General features: G+C 35.7%; 1 protein-coding gene across 3 annotated transcripts in view; it reads right to left on the bottom strand.

The window, feature by feature from the left end:
* LOC6038075 overlaps window positions 1-22820 on the bottom strand; it is a 554342-nt gene that overhangs the window by 14684 nt on the left and 516838 nt on the right. For all 3 annotated transcript variants that reach the window (XM_038257659.1, XM_038257658.1, XM_038257657.1), the window contains one exon: window positions 8595-8724. In XM_038257659.1, coding sequence (XP_038113587.1) covers window positions 8595-8724 — 130 coding nt within the window. The remainder of the gene's footprint in view (window positions 1-8594; window positions 8725-22820) is intronic.

The following is a 22820-nucleotide window of genomic DNA, read 5'->3' as shown; positions in this document are numbered from 1 at the left end:
AAATCACAATTTTTTTACCGCATATCATTTTTTTCCAGTGTAGTCCGTATCCATACCAACAACTTTGCCGAAGACACCAAATCGATCAAAAAATTCCTTCAAAAGATACAGATTTTTGAATTTTCATACATCATTTTTGTATGGCCAGCTGCCAAATTTGTATGGAAAATTATGTGGACAAACTAATGATGCAAAATGTCTTTTTTTGGCATACCGAAGGAACCAAAAAAGTTTCAGTCGGATTAAAAAATACAAAAGAATCGAATGACCGAAATCTGGGAGAACTGCTCTATCGGATAATGGAGCCTCCTTTTCAGCATCTTTTCACTCAAATTCCACTCCCCTGAGATCTCTTGTATACAGCTACTTATTTGTCAATATCAACAATCATGACCCAACGGGATAACGGGTCGTCAATGATGATGATGATGACGATGGCTGCTCATTTCGGTACAAAAGTAAACAAAGTGTTTTCCCCTTCTTAACTTTTCGATCACCGTGACCGAGATTTGGTACCTCAAACGAAAAGCACTGCGAAAGGGATATGAATTTCCGGCGCGCGGATAAGCGGATTTTTCCGAGCTCCGCCGGAAACGAAGTATAAAATCAATCAGTGGAGCTTTTCCGTAGAAAGAACGGATTACAAAACAGCAATTTCTGTTTACAGAAATAATGCTTTCCTCCCGGGAGGTCGTGTCTTCGTTGGGTTTCCCGCTCTGTTGAAGATCTTGTTTGGAAATAAAAACAGGTACACAGAGGGTACGAGAACGGGGGTGGAGAGAGTGACGAAGGTACCTTTCATCTTGGGAGCATATTTCGATGGGGAAAATTTAATCTCCAAATTGCATTTCATTAAGATGATTTTTCGATAAGCGGAAGAAAAGGGGGGAGGGCGAACTCGAAGAAAAGCTCCATAAAAAGCTGAAAAGATTAAGTAAGGGCGTACTCATCTTCTCGAAATCTGGGGAAAAGCATGGTGTAATGGCCCCGCTGAGAAGCTCCCATGTACTCGATTACGTACCTTAGTAATGGTAAAGCTATCGGCATAAAGCACAGATTTTAGTGGAAAATATTCTGCCCGCGTGCACATGAGAGCTTCGGGGAGTTTACTTCACTTTTCATGAGCGGATAAAAGTTGGAAGAGTTGAAATCTGTACCAATTTAAAATAATTCTTTAACTTTTAGTTCTACGTTAGCGAAATCAATTTGTTCAATTTTCCTTAGAGTCAAGCACCATAGAAGGTGGGAAATATCCCACCATCCAGCTATACCTGAATAAAAAAAAATCACCGGAAAACAACTCGCGAATTCTATAAAAATCGTTTGGAGCTTCGGGGGAGCTTTTGCTCTCATGATTGCTGCATGCCCTGCCATATGTAGTGGAATGCACCTTTTTTTTGCGCCCCCTTATTTCCGGTGCTCCATGAGTTGAAAATGCAGTCTAACTACATCCTTTAGGGACCATGATGCTGCCGATGATGATGTTGCTGATGAGCATGAGACGGTGATTCTACTGTTTTTTTTTTGTACTTTCTGTGCAATGAACTGTACGTTCCATAATAAAACGAATATTGGATGAAATCAAGTGAATACATGCTAGTTTGGAGGCTTGATTTTTGTTTACTCGAGAAGGGAACGGAAAATGTATTGATTTTTGAATGGTTAAACAATGAATTTGCAAACATTAACGGAAATATCTGTATTAAATGTGGTTAAGAAAATTGAGTAGCAGTTAGGAAAACTCATTTTTTGTCATTTTAATTCTTTTTTTGCAAAGGTTAAATCAGTAATGTCCAAAACAGAAAATTGTAGAGAATTTTTCCAGCTTTCAAATATTTTTTCCAGAGATAGACAAGTGAATAAAGAAATAAAAAAAAAAACTTTTAGTCTTTAAATTTCAACCTCAACATAGTTAACTCAAAAACGGTGCATTTTATGTAAAAATAAAATATAATAAAATAAATAAATGAAAATTCAAAGGTTGTTGATATCAAATTCGTCCGAAAATATTGTTTTATACAGTCATCCCACATATTCGGAACACCCACAAATTCGGAACACTTTTGTGATAATTTATATGTAGCATGCCAAATGCATCTTTTCTGTCGACCCTACAATTTGTAGGACCTTTATTTGGAGATTCTCTTGCTATTTCACTAAAAGTAGTACTTTTAAAACAAAAAAATGCATCTCAAGACTATTTCATTCCAGCAAAACACTGCCTTCAAATTGCATGTTCCATAATTGTGGGATGTTATTGTGCTTCCCACAATTGTGGAACACCTGAATTTAATTGATATTTTCACAAAAAAAGTTATCAAACCATTCATGAAAACATAACTAAGCTTGAATTTCGTTGGTTTCAGTGCGTGAAATCATTTTTTTTGTTGAAAAAATTGTGTACTTATGGAGAGAACCATTGTTTGTTTACATCCGTAAGAAAAATGTGTTTCGAATTTGTGGATTTCAAGGAACAAAGTTTTTCTTGAAAAACTTGATATAAAAGTTAAAATTTACAGTTGTTCGATACAGCATTCGAAAGATCGCAAGAAAAGCATTCAAATGAATGTAAAAGCGAATCATTAAGTTCAATTATCGATTTGCTATGATTTTTTGAACATTGGCCGATCTGTAAACTGTTCCGAATATGAGGGTTGACTGTACTTTCCAAAAAAGCTTAAGTTGGCACTTCTTGTTTTCTAAAAAGTGAAAAAAACAACAAAAGGGGGTAAAGTTTGTCAAAATTGTTTTTTTTTGTGATAAGAAATTTATTAAAAAATTGCTTATTTTATAGAAGTGTACCTTTTTTTCCTAATTATATAATATAACTTTGCCCAAGACACCAAACACTGAAAGAGTTGAATAAAGCTTGAGCATGAGCCAAACAGTTTAATTTGTCAAAATGCTTATCCACCATTTTTTTAGTTGCTCCAGGTTTCCTTTTTTAAATAAAAGCTAGAGTTTAGGATGGTGCATAAGTATAGTTTTGGTAAATATCAATCATATGGTCAAACCATATTTCAGAAATTCATTTTCAATAAGAAATTATTTTTTTATAATTGAAAATTATTTACTTTCTCCATGAAGACATACCCATGATGGTGATTTTTTGGCATTTTAAAATGGAATAAAAAATTATGTTTGAATTTTAATATCTAGTAACATTTTTTATCGAAGGGAGAAAGAATGATTTGATATCCCAAGTAACATTTTTTTCCAGGAGTTCTACAAGAGCTCTTCAAGATAGCTACATCATAGCAGTTTGGACCGCGCTAGGATAAAATTCTGAAAAATAAACGTTTTTTAAATTTTATTATCTTTCGAAGAAAATATTTGGAAAATTATGAAATCAACATTTCAAAAGGGACAGACATTCAATATTATCGCGCTTGTTTAGAGCGAATGGACCTTTTACATTCCCCAAAACCGTCCAATTCCAAGCGAAACTTATTTGGGGATACTGTGGAGATTTTCCCTTATCCCCTTAAAAAGGGGGAACATCAACACTTCCCGTCTTCTAAATCGATTTCCTTGTCCCTGATACGTGGTGGAGATTAGATGGAGATGGACGACTGTCATGGTGTCGAGAATCTGGTTCAGGTGGAATTGGTTCTATTCCCAGTTGCCAACTCCTATGCAACTTGGGCTAATAAGCCTATATCTGTAGACAATCATTACATCACATGGTGAAATCCAGTCTGCAACCCGCCTAAATTACCGTCTCCTAGCCAAGTGAAGCACAACATAGAGCTTATTTTTTCAATGTCTGCCAGTTTTGATTTTGAGAATTTTGAGTTATGTCTGAACATTTTTCACCTAAGTATGTAAATTCCGTTCTTTAAAAAATATATTGACTATTTTGTTGAACGGACAGAATTAAATATTTCGTTTTGCAATTTCATAGTTAGTTAAAAACAGAGACAAAATCTTCTTTTATTATAAAGCGCGATATTTATTTTAAAAAAATACTTTTTCAACATAAACAGTTATGTGTAAATCATTCTTGTCTCACTTCATAAATAATACTTTACAGGTGAAAGGTTACACTTCCGTGCAAAAACTCCCTTGGTTTTCAACCGACTCACAATCCCCAAATGAAGTCGTGCGCGAACCGTCGACACTGACTGAACCCGTTCGCAAATACCCGGATACAAATCACGTCAGTGTTACTTGATTGGAAAGGGACGGAGAAACGGATCGTCCGGACCGTCGTCGTCCTGCATAACGAACGAACAACGACGGGCAGTGTTGGCAGCACTTTTGTGAATTTCAATCACGACTGCAGCAGCAGCAGATTTGTGTTCTGATTTTTACGACCGTATCTTTAATCTGCGAATGTGCTGTGCACGTATGTAAAGCCAAATGATGATGCCGCTGCCGCTGGCTTTTATTCCCAAGTTCCCAGAAGCAGTTTATGCTGCAACTCAGTGCCTCACTGAACAGCTGCTGCTGTAATATGGCGAATGTGTGTGTGTGTGGGCATCTCTGATTCTCCGAAAGCTTTCTTCTTGTTTATAATATGGGAACAAGAGAGAGAGAGAGAGAGAGAAAATCTCTATTCAATTTGGGAAATGATCCTTTTTCGCTCGGCAATTGCATTCGAAATGCTGCTTGACGTTGATGATGATGCCGGTTCGGGGGATATCTGTTGCTGTGTGCTGGCAAACTTTGGCCAAGAACAGAAGAACGTTGTGCCGAAAATAGCCTCCGAGCAGTTGGGAGTCACTGAGCGGTGATTTGGTTCGGGCCAAATTGGGTGCACTTGTGAAGCTTTGGGAAAATGTTGGGTCGGCGAATTTTAAGGCAGCTGAGAGACTGCTGAAGTGCACTGAGATTCGAATGAAGGATTAATATTTTTTGAAACCAGTTGAGTCGTTTTCTACGTAATTATAGTACTAATTAAAATCACTAAGATTGAATCTGAATATTCATTAGTTTTCCGTTGAACGGTTTTAACGCGAAGGCAAGGCAACATGATAAGCGGGATGTTGGATGATGAATTTGCAAATCGTCGCCATTCTTGTCGAGTTATTGTGGATTTAGTTGGTAGCTGGATTTTCTGGCATCTTCTCACGGTCATTGGAAAAGGTCGTGGATAGTTCTCAATTGGAGTGAAAAAGTTCAAGTTATAGAAAAAATATGTATTAAAAGTTTGATTTTTAATCACTTCTTCGACATTAGGAATAATGGTTTAAACATGCTCGTTAATCTTTTATTCAGTCGGAAAATATTATTTTTTTGATAAAAGTTTAATTTTTAACCACATGATCACCCCTAATTCTGGCTCGATGCCACCATCACCGTTTGTTTGTCAACAAAGTTGCAGCTGGTGAGACGAAGTGAGAGGGGGAGCGGTTTTGACAATTTTATGCTCGCATCTGGCCCGCCGCCCATTTTGTCGGTCGTTGAGCCGACGGTCGTTTCCAACGACCGAGTCCAGGAAGGTACTGATCGTACAATATTACTTTTGGCTGGAAGAGCAAACGTCCTATTTTGGGCCCATTACCCAGTATGGGACTCAAGCGGCTGAATTACATTGTAAATGTTTTAATATCGTGGTAATTCTCCGCCAAGTCACACAGCAGTTGCTCCGATCCCTCTTCGATTTGCGTGAAACTTTTTCCTAAGGGCACGGTGGGTGAGAAGGAGATTATTATGCAACTTGAATGCACCTCGGAAATTCCACCTGGAGGTTGTTGGGGGAACTATTCTGAGACAGAAAAAAAACAATTCCAAAATATTCTGTCGGTGAAAACTGATTTTATCTCGATTTGAAGTTAAAAAACCTAATATAACATATAAAACCTAAAAAATACGCCCAAAATCTCGATCTAACTCAGGTCAAAGATGTTAATTTCAATCAAGATATTAAGTTTTAGTTCCCAAAATCAGTGATCCCCGTGCACCGCGTTCAACCGCGTTCTCTGTTTTCTGTACTCGATCAGACACCAGCACCGCGTGTGCACGCGTACAAACAAACCTAAACTCTGCCGTGTACAGTCTGTACGCGCACACGAACCTCGAGTTTAAAACCGAACCTTGCACCCCGGGTACAAACCCCGTGCAAGCCGACGACGCAGAAAAGAGACAAAAATAGTTCCCTCACGCTCCCTCTGCTGTAAAGCGGTGTTTCATTCTCCGCTGCAGTCACACTACAGTGTTTGCCACAGAGAGAGTGAGAAGCAGTCATTTTTTCGTCTCTTTACACGCTCTTCGCTCGCACGGCGTTGTACCCGAGGTGTGCACCCCGTGTTTACACCGCGTGTAAACTTGAGTGCGCCGTGCGGGGAGAACTCGAACATGACAGCCTGGTGTGTTTGAGGTTCATCTGCACTGAAAACTTGTACGGCGTGTACGGCGTGCGCGCGTTTCGGGAAGACTGCCCAAAATATATTCCTGACAAAGCAAGCTTTAAATCCATCCATTATTTGAGCCCCAGAGTCATCAGGAGGCATAAAATAGTGTTATTTTTCAAAAAATATTTTCTATTTGCCCTGGTGAATAAACTGTCATGTCTGAATAGGTTCACATCATCCCGGTACGAGAATCTAACTCACGACCTCGACAGCACGCCGCTAGTCGAAACCCATCCCCTACCGGTCAGTATTCCCAGTGAGCATATTTACTCTTTTAAGGGATCTGACTTTGCCGAGCCAGACAGGAATGAATACAAAAACTAATGTTACAGCATTGTTGCAAACAATATAAATAACAATTTTGCAAAAAATAGATATCATACTATCCATTTTCAGTGAAGTTATGTCTATTTTAGTGAGGAACATGTTGCTGATATCCAAAATTCTTTGATATTACACTTATTCCTGTTATAAACAGCTACTACGATCATACTCAGTTATCATATAAAGTACTGTTTGTGTGCTACACGCCACTTTTATGAGATTTTTTTTTTCATTTTTATGTTTAAAAGGTTATTTTTGAGGTGATGTCACATTTTTTTTTCGTTAAAAATACTTGAGAAAATAGTCTGAGATGTAACAAAGGACTCACGGAAACTGCAGGATGGTATTTCCCTCCTAAAAAAATACAAAAATTATTTACTAAAACTGTTTTTTTGAATAGTGGTTTAACCGTCAATATTTTCAAAAACCGATAGTAGGAATCGATTTCTCAGACAATTTTACTTAAAAGTCTTTATATTGACCATTGTCCAATGTCAATTTTTTTTATAAAAGATCGTCTAATTTCCCATAATTTTGCCTTTGACAGCATTTCAATTGGATGGATGTGTCTAATTTTGACGTTTAGACTATCTTTCAAAAACAGTTTTAGAAAATGATTTTTGTATTTTTTTAGGAGTGACATACCATCCTGCATTATTAATTAAAATTAATTAAAAATTTTGAACGAAAAAATCGTGACATCACCTTAAAGTTTAACTTTTAAACTTAAAAATTGAAAAATATCATAGAAGTGGCGTGTATTTTTATTTCAGTTTTTTTTTTTTCAGAAATCCCCTCCAATTCCCTACAAGTTTGTCTCTGACCATTTTTTTGATACGATGCAACGGTTTCGAGACACAGTAATTTTTGAACTACAAAATACACAAATATGGCTTATATAGGACTAGGATAACATTTAAGTTTCACAGAAAAGACATTTCTATCGGAGAGGGTCGGGTACAGAAGTACCAGAAAAAAACCCTGATTTGAGCTGTAATTGCTCCCTTAATGTTTAATGTTTAATGTTTAATGTTTAATGTTTAATGTTTAATGTTTAATGTTTAATGTTTAATGTTTAATGTTTAATGTTTAATGTTTAATGTTTAATGTTTAATGTTTAATGTTTAATGTTTAATGTTTAATGTTTAATGTTTAATGTTTAATGTTTAATGTTTAATGTTTAATGTTTAATGTTTAATGTTTAATGTTTAATGTTTAATGTTTAATGTTTAATGTTTAATGTTTAATGTTTAATGTTTAATGTTTAATGTTTAATGTTTAATGTTTAATGTTTAATGTTTAATGTTTAATGTTTAATGTTTAATGTTTAATGTTTAATGTTTAATGTTTAATGTTTAATGTTTAATGTTTAATGTTTAATGTTTAATGTTTAATGTTTAATGTTTAATGTTTAATGTTTAATGTTTAATGTTTAATGTTTAATGTTTAATGTTTAATGTTTAATGTTTAATGTTTAATGTTTAATGTTTAAACATGTCTGATTATATCTGCATTTAAAAATTTCAACAAAATATCAAACTAAAACTGTTTGTTTTTTCTATAAAACTCTAATTTCAATGTCATCGTAAGTCCTTGAAATTGAGCTGGTAATTTACTTGAATGCTGTTATAAATTACCCGTTTCGTGGCATTTTGTTGGTTCGCCAACACCTATAATTCACGTTCAAGTTTTTTCCTCCGAATGAAAAGGATTAATTTGCAATTTCCCCTTGAGGAAATGCATTGCCCAGTTGCACCCCAAAATAAAAAAAAGTCTTCTTTGCAAGTTTCTCTTTAGGGCGGCTTCCGCCGTTCTGAACAAGTTAACAGTCTCAAGGACGTGTCATAAATAACACAGGATATCCTGTTGAGGGGGGATGAGGCCAGACCAGGGTGGGGGTCGTAATTTACTTACCATAATAATACTGGCAGCGCTGAAGACGTACCCGGCGAGCAGGTCCTCGGTGTTCAAGTACACCAAGTAGAACGTATGGCACAGCACGTTGGACACGAACAGCATGGCCGTCCGGTACAGCAGCCCTATCCTGTAATGAAACGGTGGCGGCAACAACAAGAAAACCTTTAGTAAAAACGCTGAAACTGGTGAGGGGAGGAAATTTGCTAATAGTTTAAAATTTTGGCGCTCGATAAGGTGGCCCTAAAATTGGAGTGTTTATTGGGCGGGACTAAATTTCCTGTTTTCTTTCACGGAGTTTTTTTTTCAACAAACTCGTGCCATGAATGAACAAGACACACTGGAAAGGGTACTGCTGTTCAAATGGTACGCAAAAACTTTCACACCACCGGAAGCGGTATTTGCGGAGGGTGGAGTTGTGGTGGAAACGTGGATGAAATTTCATTTTTATTCTTCAATTTGGTGATGCTGGCTTTCGTAGAGTCTTTTGGGAGTATGTACCTGCAGGTGACTTGGTGAGAAAGTCCAATGCAATATCTGGGAACGAAACCTCTTTGAAAAGTCTGCAATAGTCCAAAACAGTTCCATAGTGTAACTTTGAAATAGGTGTTTTGACCGAGTTGTTTGCATTTAAGTTTATTTTTTTCTTAAAAAAAATATAACTCAAAGTTTTTTAAAGCTTACAAAATTGCTCCACTTTAAGGTTCCACAACATTCACAGAAGGTCCATTCATACGGAATGCAGACCCCAGAAAAACAAATCGAAACAATTTCCGGATTTTTTTCCCCGCCAAGTGTGCAAAACTATAATAACAATGTCTTTATGTGCATTCTGGGTTTCCTGCGCGCAAACTGTCTGCTGTTTTGGAGCAAGACAGAGACACGTGGTGTGTTTGGTGTCGGTGGTGGCAGCTTTGTAGTGAGCATATGAAGTTAAAATGCTTCTTTTTTTTTGGTGGAATTTTAGCTAGCCAAAGGTAAATTTCCGTTTCGTAATAACATTGCGGAATAGGGTTGCCAGGTTGCCAGATAAATCTGGGAATTCCTGGTTTTTCAAGTGTCAGTCAGAATAAAGATTCACCCTTCTCAGTGCCAGGTTTTGACAGATTTTGCCAGATTTTTCACTTCTTGCCAATTTTGAACAACTTCTTGATTTAAATTTACAAATTTCATTGAAACAAAAAAATAGAATGAGTTTTTCATAGAGGGAAAAACATTTTTGAGTTCATAAAATCAATCAAACCATCTGAATTCTACAATTTTTTGAATTAATCCATATCCATATCCTTCACCAAAGAGAATGGTTAGTAGGGTGGGTACGGATTTTGGAAAGTTCTCAAATTAAGTTCTGGTGTGGTTCCCCTTGTAGGGCATACCCATAGGGACTCTCACGCCAAATTTCAGCTTATTTGGTTGAAAACTGGCTTGTCTCAAGCGAGTTCAAGTTTACATGGGATTTACTATGGGAAATTTTAAATTTTCGTTCATTCGCTCCTACAGGCCTGGGGAAAACATGTAGAAACTTCTAGGATGGTCAAAAATGAGCGGAATTGTCAGGGAAACAACTTTCCCGAAGGAACCAGGTCGATTCGTTCAACCTCCATCGAGCTCAACGGCAATACATCCGGGATTTTCGGAACCAACTGTTTTCCCCAGAAAAGCATCAAATTTTCCTTAGCATGCTATGAATGCATGATGAACAGCGCGACGCCACATGTCAAACAGCTACCACGTGGACTAGCATCGCCTATGAAAAAATACTTTTTATTACTTTTTGAACCAACGAATTATCATTTATGGTGATCAGGATACTATTTATCTGTATTCTGAACCTCCAAATAAGAAAAAAAAACTGTTATGGTGCAAATTTTACAATCAAGTGGTAGCTGTTTGACACATGGCATCGCGCTGTTCATCAAGCATTCATAGCATGCTAAGAAAAATTTGATGCTTTTCTGGGGAAAACCGGTGATTCCGAAAACCCCGGATGTATTGCCGTTGAGCTCGATGGGGGTTGAACGAATCGACCTGGTTCCTTCGGGAAAGTTGTTTCCCTGACGATTCCGCTCATTTCTGACCATCCTAGAAGTTTCTACATGTTTTCCCCAGGCCTGTAGGAGCGAATGAACGAAAATTCAAAATTTCCCATAGTAAATCCCATGTAAACTTGAACTCGCTTGAGACAAGCCAGTTTTCAACCAAATAAGCTGAAATTTGGCGTGAGAGTCCCTATGAGTATGCCCTACAAGAGAAACCACACCAGAACTTGATCTGAGAACTTTTCAAAATCCGTACCCACCCTAATGGTTAGATTTCCGTCTGCCAGAATTTTCCAGATTTTTTTCAATTTTGACCTGGTAACCCTGCTGCGGAAAGAGAATGTGTAGTTTTGTATTGGGGCAAATTAAAATTCAGAGAACGCATGAAGCTCAGAGTCTCACTTTATAGCTTGAATTTATACACTTTATAATCTTTATCGTCTAAACATAAGTTTAAACTGTAAACACGAATAAAAGATGATGTACTTTGTCGAAGTCTCCAATATTTTATTTCGCAATCTAAAATTTTTTTTTTTTTTCTGTCTGAGTAATCTACCACTGAAACCTGATTATAGGTCTATTGTAGGATTGCCCAATTTACTGTTGTTGGGCCTTTCTGTTGACTTCGCACGCAAACACCATTGTATTGGGTGAACGCGTGTGTCGACCAGCCGAAAAGCCGTAACTCTTGTAGACCACCTTCCATGCGTTCTTCTTTATATTGTGCATCGCTAGAACCAGAGCAGTATTGTATTGCTATATAAGCTCTTCTCAGCGCGCGGCCAAGCTTCTTACACAGCACTGCTAGGTTCTGAGCACAACCTTTGCACCGGGTGATAAATGCTAGGCGATTATTTGCACTCGAAAAACGCTTGGAAGGTTGGGCCGGGGAGCCAAGGATTTGAACCCGAGTTTTTTTCACAAGCAGGAATTTGCGTTGTAAAGCAACCGCCTTACTCGCACGGCTGCGGCAATCTAAAATACTCTGAACTAGTGTTTCTCAACAGGTGAAGAATTCCCCCTGGAGGGGAGTTTGGCCGTTCTAGGGGGGGATGAAGATGTAAAAGACATCCAATGTTTTTAAACGTTTTTGCAAAATCTTGAATCCTTATCTGGTTCTTTCAATGAAACTTTAATGCATTCAATAATTTGTGAACAGGTGTGACTTTCTTTGATATCTAAAAACAGTATTTTTAGTGACTAAAAATATAGCTAAAAAAAACTAAAATTCAAAATGGTTATCGAAGAAATTAAATTTTCAGTCGAATTGTGCAGTAGCAAATTCGGAGAGATAAAAGTCTCTTTAATTCCTTTAAAAAAAGGTATTTTTGATTAATATTTTTTCTTATTTGTCTTTTTTAACATTAACATTTTTTTTCGAAAGTGTTTGCCTTCGCACAAACATTAAAAGTTAATTGAAAAATTGGTTTTCTTATATCGATTTCTGTGAATTTTCACATAGGTTGAAATATGAGCATTTCAGAAATAGTTTTGTTGTAGTTTTCTAAAATAATTAGTTATTAATTTATTAAGAGAAAGTTCATACATTTTATTTTTTTTTAAAAGAGCACTTTTCGAAAATATTATAATAATAAAGACATTCCTCGAAATTTTGGATAGTTGTCTGATGTTCGTCTGAATTTTTTTTCGATTTTTGTCAGCATGGGTATTTTTTTAATGAAAACATGAGCAATTCGTTGGAAATAAGCTAAGCAGCTTCTCAAATATTGTTTTTTGTGAGGTTTTTGTAAGTTAAGTTTTCTGATAATTTCACTACTCGACAAAACAAAACTTGTGTCATACGAAACACGATATCTCATCGGTTCCTCAGAGAAAATGCTTCCCCGAATCCGATGCAATCGATAGAATTTGAATTTATGTCCACGCGGACTGACGCGAATGTGGTAAATTTTTAAACAAAAAAAATCGAACAATTTAAAAAAAAACCATGCGTCTCCTCCCATTTATATGAGCCATCTACAAGAATATGGAAGCGCCTGGTGCATAGCCATTTCCTTTAAGCATAACGGAAACAACCAATACACATGTATAAAAAAGTTGTCAAGTTCGGGGGGTCCACAACTAGCAATTTTTGTACGATTTTTAAAATAAATAATAAATGTTAAAAATTAAAATATTTGAAAAACATTTTTTTAAATTTATTTCTTTACTAAAATTTTATGTATCTCAAAGGTTTATACTTCGGGTACTTCGGGATGTCCATGGTCATCCAAGGACTCCCTGGAGTTAAGATCTACGAGTCTACCGCCGTAACAAGCAAGAGGTCGTCAGATTTTGACCCTGGATCATGTGCGTACACAGAAAAAAATATGTAAAATTACACAGCACGTTATTGCTGTTTCTTATGTAAACTCACTCAATCTAATGTTGAAATATGATGTAATGAGCAAAAAGTAATGGAAAATACTCCGATGTAAACCTAAATCTAATGTAAATCATGAATCTAATGGAAACGTTGAGCATGGAAACTCAAATCTGATGAATTTCTACCCGCGTTCGGCTTCCTGTAAATTCCTATTTAATGTAAATCATATATTCAATGTATTTCTGCCAAACGTTGACTTCAAAACTACCCGAACTAAAAATAGTTATATTTGGTTCTCTTTCTATCGCTCTCATACTTCGCTGGCCCACTGCCTGAGCCTCGACCGGAACAAGTTGATGCTTTAGCCGCTCGTTTATAAAATGCGAAGATGGCTCAGTCGGCAGCGGGTAGCAGCAGTAACACCGAACATCCTACCCGTCGTCCGTTCGATTCCAGTCCAGCGTTATTCCACTTGGCCGTCGACAAGAAAGCGTCCCCTACCTGTGAAACAACTTTGTAAAATCCGAATTTCCTTTTGCTGCCCGCTTCAATCATTTTAAAATAGAACATAGGCCACACCCTTTTCCTACTGCAATCCAAGTCAAGCTTCTCATTCCCATTGGCCAATCAGAATTCGTTGATATGAACTAATGTAAATTCCAAAACTAATGTAAATTCCAAAACAAATGTAAATTTTCAAAACTAATGTAAATTTCCAATGAATCTAATGTAAATTTCCAATGGACCTAATGGAAATATACATCATTTATCATGATACCTTTTGGTACATGATAAATAATGTAAATTTACAGAAATATTTTTTTCTGTGTATAGCATCAGTGCGTATGTTAGACTACTATATGAATGTAATGGGATGTCCAAGGTCATCCAAGGACTCACTGGAGTTAAGATCTACTAGTCTACCACCGTAACAATGCAAAGGTCGTCGGATTTTGATCCCGGATCTTGTGCGTATAGCATCAGTGCGTATGGTAGACTACTATATGAATGTATAAGGATGTCTATGGTCATCCAAAGACTCCATGGAGTTAAGATCTACGAGTCTACCGCCGTAGTTTTGTTTTGTCGAGTAGTGTTTTGTTTGTTCGTTTTTGTGAGCATTGGCATTTGTTATATACAGATACAGTTAAAACAGATCATAAAACAATTACTTTTTGTTTGTTGTGGCATTCTATTCAGCATTTAAAAACACAAAATTGCAAAATAGCGGGGGGATTGAGTTCTTGATAATGTGCCAAGGGGGGAATGGTTCGAAAAAGGTTGAGAAAAGGTTTAAAAAAAATACAAGCTAATTTTGATGCACCGCTTTAGTTTGAAGGAGGAAAATTTTCTTCAAACTTATTTTTTATGGATGAAATTAACTAATTCTCAAGGGTAGATATATTATTACATTGGGTCAAATGAAACTAAAGTGATGCTCAAACACAATGATATGTAAAAAACAAGTCATCCAACAGTGCTTCTGTATTGTTTTGATATGCTACAATGTTTGAAATAGAGATTTTCATACATTTGGGCTTTTCGAGCAATTCCTACAAAAATATTAAAAAGTTGATTTTTCGAGGGGTAATTTTTGGTCAAAAACGTAACCTGAACTTTGGACAGCCGCCAACATGACAGGATTTGTTCTGGGAACGTGATTTTTTCAACTAAGGCATCTTAAGATGTCCCCTACACAACCCTTGGGTTTCATTGAGAATTTCTTGATAATGATAATAATAATGGTAATGACTGTATCCTGATGCATTTTCATTTTAGTAATATTTAAATGTGTAGAGGGTGACGACTCTCGAGATTTTCAATTTCCCGGGAATCGAAAGTTGATATTTGCCATTTCCTGGGAATTCTTTTAACTAGCCAATAGTGTCAATAACTTGAAAAGAAAATTAAAAAAAAAACGTTTCTTTCAAGTGAATTCAGATACAATAAATTCATACTAATCCAATGAAACGTAAATTTAAGAAACCTCATTATTTTGAGAAAACATTTCTTCATTTTGGGGATTTCCCTCAATCTACAAATCGATGCCCGTGTGCTGTCTTGTTCTATCCTGATAGGAATCCCAGAAAGCTAAGTACAAAAGAGCACACCGGCATCGAATTACAAAATCGTTTCTTGAGCCTTTGTGGGACTCGAAATTGCAGTTTAAAATGTTTACGAATCTTCATTCGCACTGAGTTATTTTTCAAAAGTTGCACAAACATTTTGCTGAACTTTTTATTAGATTTTTTTGAAAGTAAAAAAAATAACTGATGTATAATTTTCCATTTATACAATATGGCATGTTTGCAATACGATAAATAACGACACAAACAAAAATTATAAGTTGTTTTTTTTTCCTTCTTAAGATCAACTGTAAATGTTCACAATTAGCGGACACTAACTTAACAAAGAATGCCTGATTTTTATTATCATTTAATCATTTTAAATTATAATTTAATATGCAAAACACAAAATGACTTATTGACATCGAAAAAGGAAATTACCTCGATAGAGCGAAATTGACTAACTTAAAATTAAAAAAACAAGATTATGAGTTTTTCTATGCTTGAGAGGGGATATCTAAATTAAATTTATCTTGAAAAGAATTTCCCTCTTAGAAATAATAAATATTTCATTACTGGTGTGTAACTGCTAAGAATGCTTCAAGGTTAGTTTTGGGGTCCAAATTTTTTGGTTACTCTCAATTGTAGTTATTGGAATTTTTGAAAAGTTAAAATTTACACTTTTAGAATAAGAAGATTAGAGAAGCATTGGTTTATACAAACTTGAAAATCGAACATTGAATATCCAATGTTCTAGACAATTTCAAATTTTTCAAATGTTTTTCTGATAAAATTATAATTTTGGTTTTGGTATTTATAAGTATAAAATCTCCCGGGAGTCTCGACCCAATTTCCCGGGAATCGAGAGATCAAAAAAAGGCCACTTTCCCGGGAATTCCCGCTCGTCACCCTCTACATGCGCCCATGTCCATGACTTTGATAAATTTTTCAAAATATTGAAAGAAGAAGAATTTTCAATTTTTTTAAAATTGTTACTTTTTTCCAAGTTATTAGACGTGTAAATGTTTGCAGAAGACACCAAATCATTTAGGAATTACTGTTTCAAGACACATAATTTCATATTTTTACATACAATTTAGTGTAGACACTGCACAGCTGTCAATATTGCAAAATACTAGCTAGAGTTTATCAAATTGGATAGATACGGCAAGTGCTGAAAATCAAAAATTTGTAACTAATTGAATACATTTTTTCGGCAATTTAGGAAAATATCCTTAGAAATGGATTTTTTAAAGTGGAAAGTGTGTGTCAAACTCCAAAACAGTATCGAAAAGTTTTATTCTTCGATATAGGGGCGGCCTATCAGCACTTTGATCATGAATTACAGCTTTCATACAGTGGTTTTGACTGTTCCAAAGTAATAAATAGCTCGAATAAAAGTGAGCAAGCGACTCTCCATTGTTGACACATCTGAAAATGTTGATTTAATAGCAGAAACGGCAAAAGTGATGAGAATTGGTTGAACGGCTTAGAGTGATTAAAATGGGTATATTTCCCCTAAGTGCTGAAGAAAATTTTATTCTAATTTGCATCAAATTAAACATTTTACAGAAAACAAAACTTCATTAATAATGAGATATTTTGCATATTATTGGCAGTAATATAACTGAAATTAACTTTTTGTGATGCTTTTAAGTCTATCACTCATGCCCCTGGTTGCTTTGTGTCTTTGATGTCAGACAGGGATCCCACCAACTGATGGTCGATATTTGACTGACATCTGGATCAAATTGTTGATTGTTTTCAAAAGAGTTTCCGCAAGTTTGATTGTGGATGAGGCTTGATATTTGAATGTTTTGCTCCTTATCTCGATCTTGAACAGGGCCGAAACCATACAAACTTTCATAAAATTTGTAATTGCCAAATAGTGCAAGTAAATGTACAAAGTTTACATAACCAAAATGAAATCACATCCGATCTCAACCAGCCCGCCCCAAACTGTTGCACATCTCAATTTCCCTCAGCCAGCAAACTAGCCGCCTCCGTTCCGAGCCCTTTGTCCCATAAACAAGAGCTCGTAAGACTCCTATTGCTTTATAGTTTTACCCATGTTTTATTCTTACTCCTCCACGGGGCTGAGGTCTCTCCTCGGCGGCGGTGGTCTGCTTACAGATCATGATTTTTATTATTATTTTTTTGCGGGAGGGAGTTCGGAGATTTACGGGGGAATAACGATGAAGATATTTTCCACAGAGCGGAAATCAATATGCTCAGATTACTGCACCAACGTTCCGTCCGCCTGCCCGCCCGAGTGAGGAAACAACTCCTTTGCTTGGCTGGCCACGGCCAGCTCTAGCAGTGTAATTCCATTCCTTACCGTTGGGGCTACTTTAAGGGGTGGGCGAATTGGGGTGAAATGAGATTCGTCCTTTTTTGGGAAATCAAATTTGGAGGAATTTGATTTAAATTTATGAGTTGAAACATATCTTTCTAAAGTAGTTCTTTAAGTGTTTTTGTTAAGCCCTAATTGGCCATTTATCCACAGTTCGAGCTTCCAAGTTTATGGCCATCACTGACCTATGGAGGAGCTGGGGCTGGGGGAATAGTCCGTGTTGTTTCGCTCCCATGGCGATCGGATTTTTCCTCCGTTTTCATATTTATTCTCGCATCCTCGCTCTCTTCAGATTTCACATTTGTTTGCTGTACTATTTATACTGTTGAAACGATAAAAAGCTTTACCGAAGCACACCGCCACCCTCTCTCCAGCCGAGGAGGAGGCAAAAATTCCAACGCATTTCCAAGTAGTTCAACATTCCGGGCCTCGTTTTGCGGACTATTTCTTTCGCGGCGGGGTTTTCGCTTGTAAATTGAATAAACATTGTTATTTATGGTAATCTTAATCGTTTGAATATCATTGCCATGGTGGGCGAAATTTATGTTCCTTGAAGATTAGCCCCCGCGAGCACCAGATAATGATTCGCTGTTGGCTTAAATTATAATTTATTTCTTCTTGAAAAGTCACTGTTGCTACTCTGCCTTCGACGACACTATCGCTTGGCAACTCTCGTTTAAAGTTCTTTCCGTCACGGGCTATTGCATTGCGAAGTTCCGGAAAACTCCATCGAACTCGACTTCTGTACAAGTTCAGTCTTACAACAAAGTTGGCTCGCTTTTTGCAAGAAACTCAATCATCTGGTAAACAAACTTTAAATCCAGAAGATGAAAAGCTTCCGGTCTTCTTTGCAGCTTGCAGCAAACCGAACGCGAAACACAAGTTGCATCCCGACAACGTGCGAAAGTCGCTGCTGCATTTGGAAAGAAGAGACATACAATTCTGGTGTGATGATGCCGCTGGTGGCAAGGAGCGGGGGAAAACCCAATCCCGACCCATTTTCTCACTTTAATACTCACCGTCGGGAAAAGTTTGCGGAAGATGCGATCGGAATTGGAAAAGTGACTTCGGTACAGTTGGGTACTGGAGTTGAGTTACTCAAATGTTTTATTCAAAAATTTGCAAATTTCCATGTTGGTCATTTAACATATCAACATACAAAGTGCTTACAAAACAGTACCTATTCCAGTTGATTTATTAATTTGGAAATTATTGTCTCAATTTTCAATTTAAAATATAAAACATGAAATTTAAATTTCTTTTCCCTAAAATCATTTTGAAAAAAATCAAACCAAGCTCTTTGAATGGTTGTTTTTTAATTCTAAGCCCTTTTTATAAAATTATGTGTGAATTTAAAATTATGAAAATGTAAGTGAAAGAACAAAAATAAAAAAAAAATAAGTATTATTATTCAACAATGAAAATAGGACCGTTATCTAGGTATCATCAGTAAGAAAAAAACTGTATTTATTTTCTCAAAATTTATCTTATCACCATATTAACAAAGGAGCAACTCTCCGAGGATTCGGTGCATGATAAATATTATATATTTTTTAAATTATTGAAACTTTGCGTACATATTCTAATACCCAAAAAAGTCCTAGAGTCTTCGGCTGAGTTGTTGGTATACAAACAAAAAAACAAAAGTGGTCGGGTCGGGCTCAAAATTTTTCTGGGGGTTATTTTTTCAGACCACCCTAACACGCCGTAGGTCACCCTAATGACCAAACAAAAAAATACGGGTCTAATTATTTCGGCCAAGGAACCCCCAGAAAAATTTTGAGTCCGATCCGAGTACTTTTGTTTTTTTTCCATGCTGTTTTCGTGGTGAATTGGTGTATAGATAAAACGAACTCGGAAAAATAGTTACTTAAAAAACCTTTTTTATTTAACTTTAACACTAAGATTCAAATTGCAAAAAAAAATCTATTTGTTAGATTTTTTTAAATGACAATAAAATTCCATCTTTTGAGCTATGGCACAGAGTGGAGAGAATTAGCTAGCCCATGTTGTGATTTATTTTGGAAAAAAGTGACTATTGAAAAAATCTAAATTTTCCCCAAAATTATTTGACTCTAGTTTACAGGACTGCAAAGATTTTTATTTTAAATTACAGTTTTCAAGTGATCTCTGAAATATATTTTTAAGAAAGATTGGAAAATTGCCAACAATTCAGTCATATTTACATTGAAACTAGCAAATATGGTAGAAATGTCATTAATTTGTGATTTTGGACCTTTCTTAAGTTTAAGTGTAAATTTGAAATTTCTAAAATATTTTATTTGACAGAACACGAAATTTGAAATAATTTTATTTTAAAACTTTGAAAATCGAACCCAAATCATCCAGATATTGTCAATCAAAAATAGGACTTATGATAAATAAGTGACACTGAGAAAAATCAGCAAATTATTAAAGAACTGAAACAATTTTTTCAGCTATTCAAAATAGTTTTAAGGAGTTCTTTTCACCCCCTTCAATGTTGGCCCCAAAAATCGGGGAGCAACAAAAATATTTTTTTACAAAACTTCAAAATTTCAATAGAAATTTGAGGGCAATCAGGTGAAATTGATTTAAAATGCATTCCCCATTGAGCATGCTTGGGTTGATTTAAACATCTTTGGAATTTAGGAAAATTTTCGATGTTTAGTATGGCAAAAGTTTTTTTTGCTAATTTTTTTGTTTTCGTTTTTTTGAAAACTCATGATTGCAAAACAACTAAACTAGTGCAAAATGCATTTGAAAACAATTTTTGCATTCAAAACTTTGTCCCAAGAGATAACATTTGTCCTTGATCACGAATCCGAGGTCTGTTTTTTTGCTATCTCGTGGCGGAGGGGCGGTACGACCCCTTTCATTTTTGAACATGCAAAAAAAGATGTGTTTTTCAATAATTTTTAGCCTGAAACTGTGATGAGATAGAAATTTGGTGTCAAAGGGACTTTTATGTAAAATTAGACGCTTGATTTGATGGCGTACTCAGAATACAGGAAACCATTTTTTTCATCGAAAAAACAAAAAAAAAATTAAAAACTTTCCCATTTCCGTTACTTGACTGTAGGGTAGGGTAGTCATCAATGAGACACTTTTGGTTTTCAACTTTCAACGATTTTTCTAATTTTTTCATCAGCATGTCTTAATGAGCTTTTAGTTGCATTATCTTTCTTTTAATGTGTTCTATCATTGACCAAAATATGAGATCGATCCGACATCTACAGCCAGAGTTATTCAACTGTCTCATTGTAGACGCACTTGGCAGGAACAATGGGACAGCTGGGGAACAATGAGACACTCTACGAAAACAACATTTTTCTAGCAAAACATCATGTTTTTGTATTGTTTCATTGCAGGTGACTTGCCTTGAACATTTTAGAGCAATTTTGCCAACATGAAACTTTTAATAACAAAAGTTACACTAAAAAGTATTTAAATTTTGTAAAATCCATATATTAATACCAAATAACTTTGTTTTTTTGATTAAATGAAGTTTAAACTCTATAAATATGCCAAAAATCACTTTTAATTCATGTTTTGAAAGATTTCCATCGATTTTGAAAAGTTTATTGAAGAAAAATCAAAGTGTCTCATTGTTACCCATGGGCTGAAATGAGTGGGGAACAATGAGACAGTCCTGGATTCTGGGTGTATTCTAAATTTTGGCCAAATCTAATGAAAGGACATTGTTGCCCAACTTAATCCCTATGGAACGTCAAAAGACATTTGAAGAAATATTAGTTTTGGTGTAAATGGCAGCCTACGAGCGAAAATGTATTTTTTGTCCATGATTTACTTTTACACCGCAGAATCAAACATTTATGAATTACTTTTCAAGGGAGCGTCCATAACCAAAGCCACTCATATGGCAGACGTGTATCCAGTAGACACACCTTTCCCCCAAATATGAGCCTGATTGGTTGAAACTACGACTTGTGAGAGCCATTTTATCATTGTTCCCCGTGTCTCATTGATGACTACTCTACCCTACATTTTTTTTTGAACATGTCATTTTATGGGAAATTTATTGTACTTTTCGAATCTACATTGACCCAGAAGGGTCATTTTTTCATTTTAAAATTTCGTGTTTTTTTCCTAACTTTTCAGGGTTATTTTTTAGAGTGTTACTATGTTTTACAAAGTTGTAGAACTGACAATTACAAAACTTTTTTTCGTAAAATTGCGATAACTCGTGATGTTTACAAGCAAACCCTTGATGTTTCTATACCAAAATTTTTGTTATTGTCTGCTCTACAATTTTGTAAAACATTATTACACTCTAAAAAATAACCCTGCAAAATTAGAAAAAAACAAGAAATTTAAAAGTGCAAATTTTTGTTCTAAATGAAAAAATGATCTTTCTGGGTCAATGTAGACTCGAAAAGTACATCAAATTTCCCATAAAACGACATGTTTCAAAAAAAAAATTTTTACAGTCTAGAAACGGAAAATGGGAGAGTTTTAAACTTTTCAAGTGTTTTTTTCGATGAAAAATACGTTTTTCCGGAATTCTGAGAACACCATCAAATCGGGCGTCTAATTTTACATAAAAGTCCATTTGAAACCAAATTTCTGTCTCATCACCGTTTCAGGCTGCAAATAACCTCTTTTTTCGCATGTTCAAAAATGGAAGGGGTCGTATCGCCCCTCCGTCACGAGATATCAAAAAACGGACCTCGGATTCGTGATCAAGGACAAAAGTGTGAGTTGGCGGAGAATTACCCAATATTTAAGTGAGATGGGTTTTTTTTCTAAATTAATTTCCTTCAGACAATGAAGATTGGCCCAATTGTTGTTAAAATACAGAAAATTTAGATAAATCTTTTTTTGTCTCAAAACTTGGACAAAAGATTTTTTTTCTCACAAAGTTTTAGTCGAATTAGAGAAAATAAAATTTAAAAAGCTTTCAAAAATCCACAATCTGCACAGAATTTCTCGTTTGTCTTTTTGTTTGTCGATTGGACAGAATTATTTAATTTTCAATTTAAAATAAATGATATCTTCTTTTTTAACGAACACAGTTTGAAATATATTTTTAAGCAGCATTCAAACGAGGTAGAATCAATTCTTTAATGTTTGGTTGTATTTTTAAGGTATTGGAGAGTAAGAAAAAAAAATATTTCAAGCGTTGTCTTCAGGGCTCAAGAAACAATATTCAACTTGTGGAACGAGCTTTTGAAAAAAGTGCCATATTCTGGACACCCTGGTGTATCAACCACTTGAACAGCAGTGTCAATGCCCAAGTTTTTCCGCTGCAGCTGATTCCCTTTTTTCATCTGCCTCGCCTCAACATTCCTCAGCCCAGTACAATGCCATCTGCAACAATGCTATCAACAAAATGTTGGGAAACTTTTTTCTCCTCCTAAGCTTTTCTTTTGTACTTTCTTTGCTACAACACACCACACCGATATACAAGAGGGCTTTCCGGGTAAAGTTTAGTTCCGAACG

Source organism: Culex quinquefasciatus, chromosome 2 (assembly GCF_015732765.1).
Source record: "Culex quinquefasciatus strain JHB chromosome 2, VPISU_Cqui_1.0_pri_paternal, whole genome shotgun sequence".
Lineage (NCBI taxonomy): Eukaryota > Metazoa > Arthropoda > Insecta > Diptera > Culicidae > Culex > Culex quinquefasciatus.
The sequence above is the reverse complement of the archived record's forward strand: the minus strand, read 5'-3'. Positions and strand labels throughout refer to the sequence as shown.